Here is a 3260-nt window from a genome sequence, read left to right on the forward strand (position 1 = left end):
GAGGATTATGGGAAGTAACTTATGATGCCACCACCACCATGCTTCAGTGTAAGGTTTGCATTAACTTTATTTAAGGACAGTAACGGTTTTTTTGCTACACAATGTGCGTATAGTTCTGCTGGAAGAGTTTGATTTTTGTCTTCACAGGCTGGAGAATCTTTTTCCTCAAGCTCTTAGAATCCGTTAAGTGCTAGACATATGCCTTTACGAGGAACGTTTTAGACATCTTCAGACAGACTCTTTTTACCACTACACATTTTTTAAGTGTTAAACTGGCTCCTTACCAAGATGATCTTCGAAGAAAAATAGACTAGGCAAGTTAGAAAGTAAAATGAAATAACTTTCACACACACACACACACACACACACACACACACACACACACACACACACACACACACACATGCACACACACACGCACACACACACACACACACACACACACACACACACACATGCATAAAAACACTTTTTTGCATTGGAGCATTGGGTGAAAAGACTTTAATTAAAGCTATAAATGAGAAAATTCTGAAGTCTTCTGGAGAACACATGCTCACATCCAAAAGCTCTTCAGCCGTCTATAGGCCGCTGTGCCATATTGCTTGGTCAGGGTTTTTTTTACAATAGGAGGCACTCTTTCTTTCATCCTGGTCCAGGTATAAATGCATGGGTTAAAACAGGCAGGATGTCAGTTCACCAGTTGTAAACAGTTTGAACAACCCATCCATCACTATGGGCAAGGTAAGGTAACGATAATGTTGATAGATACATGTAAGAAATATATCACGATTTGCTGATGTATTTTATTCCCTTTTACCCACAGGTTATCTTCTATGAGGACAGAAACTTCACGGGGCGCTCCTATGAGTGCTCCAGTGATTGTTCTGATTTGTACTCATACATGAGCCGCTGCCATTCCTGCAGGGTGGAAAGCGGCTGCTGGATGGTCTACGACCGCAGCAACTACATGGGAAACCAGTATTTCATGAGGAGGGGCGAGTACGCTGACTACATGAGCATGTGGGGCTGGGGCAACAACTACATCAGGTCCTGCCGCATGATCCCTATGGTATGTTATTGCATTTGCCATGTCATTTAAAACATGTCTGTCAGAAAATGTACCTCTATATTTGATATTTTTGCTAACAGTACAGAGGATCATACAGAATGAGGATCTATGAGAGGGACAACTTCATGGGTCAGATGATGGAGGTGATGGATGACTGTGATTCCTTCATGGATCGCTACCACTGGTCCAACGGCTGCATGTCCTGCCATGTGATGGATGGCCACTGGCTCATGTATGAGTATCCACACTTCAGAGGCAGAATGTGGTACTTCAGGCCTGGAGAGTACAGGAGCTTCAAGGACTACGGTGGCATGAGGTTCATGAGCATGAGGCGTATCATGGACTCATGGTATTAAAACGAATGCAGCAAAATAATGGGATCAAAACTTTCTGAATAAATGGTTCATGGAAAATTAAACTTTTTTTTTTTTTTGTCTCAAAAGTTACATGAGCTTTACAGTAACAACCCTACAAACATACTCATTTATTAAGGATGATATTATTGCATTAGTTCCTAAAGACATACTTATTATAAGGAAGTGTTTTTTTTTATGTTATCTATTTACTAATGCTTTACAAATTGCTTCCTGCATTAACTGACCTTCAAACTGTAAAATAATTTCTGACCTGGAAATTGCAGTCTTCGGCATTGTGTGAGAGTTCCTTCTCCACATTGTCAAGAATTCAAACCTCATATCATCATATCATCGCGCCATGTTACATGAAAGAAAAAGGAATTTAGAGGCTTTGTCACTTTGGCCCATAACAAATCCAAAACAAAAAAAATTAAATGGATGGATGGATGTATGGATGGATGAATGGATGGATGGATAAATGGATGGATGGATGGATAAATGGATGGATGGACAGAACAACAGCTAGACAGAGAAAATGGGAAATATATCTGATAAACAATACTAATAAAGTTTCAGGTTGCTGTTGGTTATAAAATAACAAGTGAGAAAAAAATGTAAAAAAAAAAAAAAATATATATATATATATATATATATATATATATATATATATATATATATATATATATATATATATATATATATATATATATATAAGTGGCAAAAAAGGTAGTTATAGAATGTTCTGATATGTCTTTGATTAATAATTAATTTTGAAAAGGAAAACAAATTAAAAAAGAGAAAATATTCTATAAAAGTGGAAAAATGACATTTTATTACAGAATGTTCTGATTTTGTACTGTATTAAAGTTTGAAAATAGGTTTAATAAGTTGATTTAGGATTTAATTTTAATTGAGAACTAATCTGGTACAATAAAAGCAATATTTGTGGAGTTTAAAGTTAAAATTCATTTACGGTTTTAAGTTTTCGTTATCGTTTAAATTTTTCATTATCACTGTTTAGTTACATTTCAAATTACATTTATTTTTCTCATTTTGTTTTTGGGAGAACTGGATTAGTTGTTGTGGCCACTACCACTGATTGTTCACTTATTATCTGTACCATCCCACAAATATATTTGCCTAGACCTGGCCATGAAGAACTTTCCAGAAACCTTTTTTTTCTCTTCCTAGTATCAAGCTTCAAGGAAATTTGTGGCAATATTAGTATATTTACTATTAGTACTAAATACCAAATTTAGTTTTATAAATGTATACTGGTTGGCTTGATGAAATATGAGTCATTGGAAAGTATTTTGTATATCCAAAGCCTTCATTGATAAACCCTGAAAAACAGTACTTAGGGTTGCCCTTCATATCAAAGAATGTTTTTTTGTATAATTTTTTTTTTTTATGAAACATTGCCTAGAACTGCAATTTTTATATAGACTATTTGTTTTTCATATTATAAGATTTATGGCTTCGTAAATCAGTCCCTAAATTGAATTGCACTAAATCTGTACGAAGCTGAAATATCAGCATATTAATTCCATAACTGAAGGTTATGCCATTTTTTACATGTATCACTCTAGTCCCAGTGGTCTTCAAAATACACATATTAGGTCGTTTTAGATCAGTGATCTCTAGAAATACATCTTGAAAAATTCAGCTTTTAACCAGTTTTCTGATTGCATTCACATTTCTTCGTTTGGCAAAGTAGATATAGTCCAAGTGGTTGATTGATAAAAAAACCTAATTGTTCAAAACCCTTTCAATCATCACACTAGGTTGAAAACTACTACAGTAGTTCCTGTTATATATACCTAATGTAAAAGTGA

At 34.8% G+C, this 3260-nt stretch overlaps 1 protein-coding gene across 1 annotated transcript; it reads left to right on the forward strand.

Moving 5' to 3' along the window:
• The first annotated feature begins 700 nt into the window (after window positions 1-700).
• Window positions 701-1487, forward strand: LOC310721209 (gamma-crystallin M2-like). Its single transcript, XM_083532623.1, has 3 exons — window positions 701-741; window positions 824-1069; window positions 1150-1487. The coding sequence occupies exons 1-3, from the start codon at window positions 733-735 to the stop codon at window positions 1423-1425; spliced, it is 531 nt and encodes a 176-aa protein (XP_083388749.1). The 5' UTR covers window positions 701-732; the 3' UTR covers window positions 1426-1487.
• Window positions 1488-3260: the final 1773 nt, after the last annotated feature.

Source organism: Silurus aristotelis (genome assembly GCF_946808225.1).
Source record: "Silurus aristotelis genome assembly, chromosome: 27".
Classification (NCBI taxonomy): Eukaryota; Metazoa; Chordata; class Actinopteri; order Siluriformes; family Siluridae; genus Silurus; species Silurus aristotelis.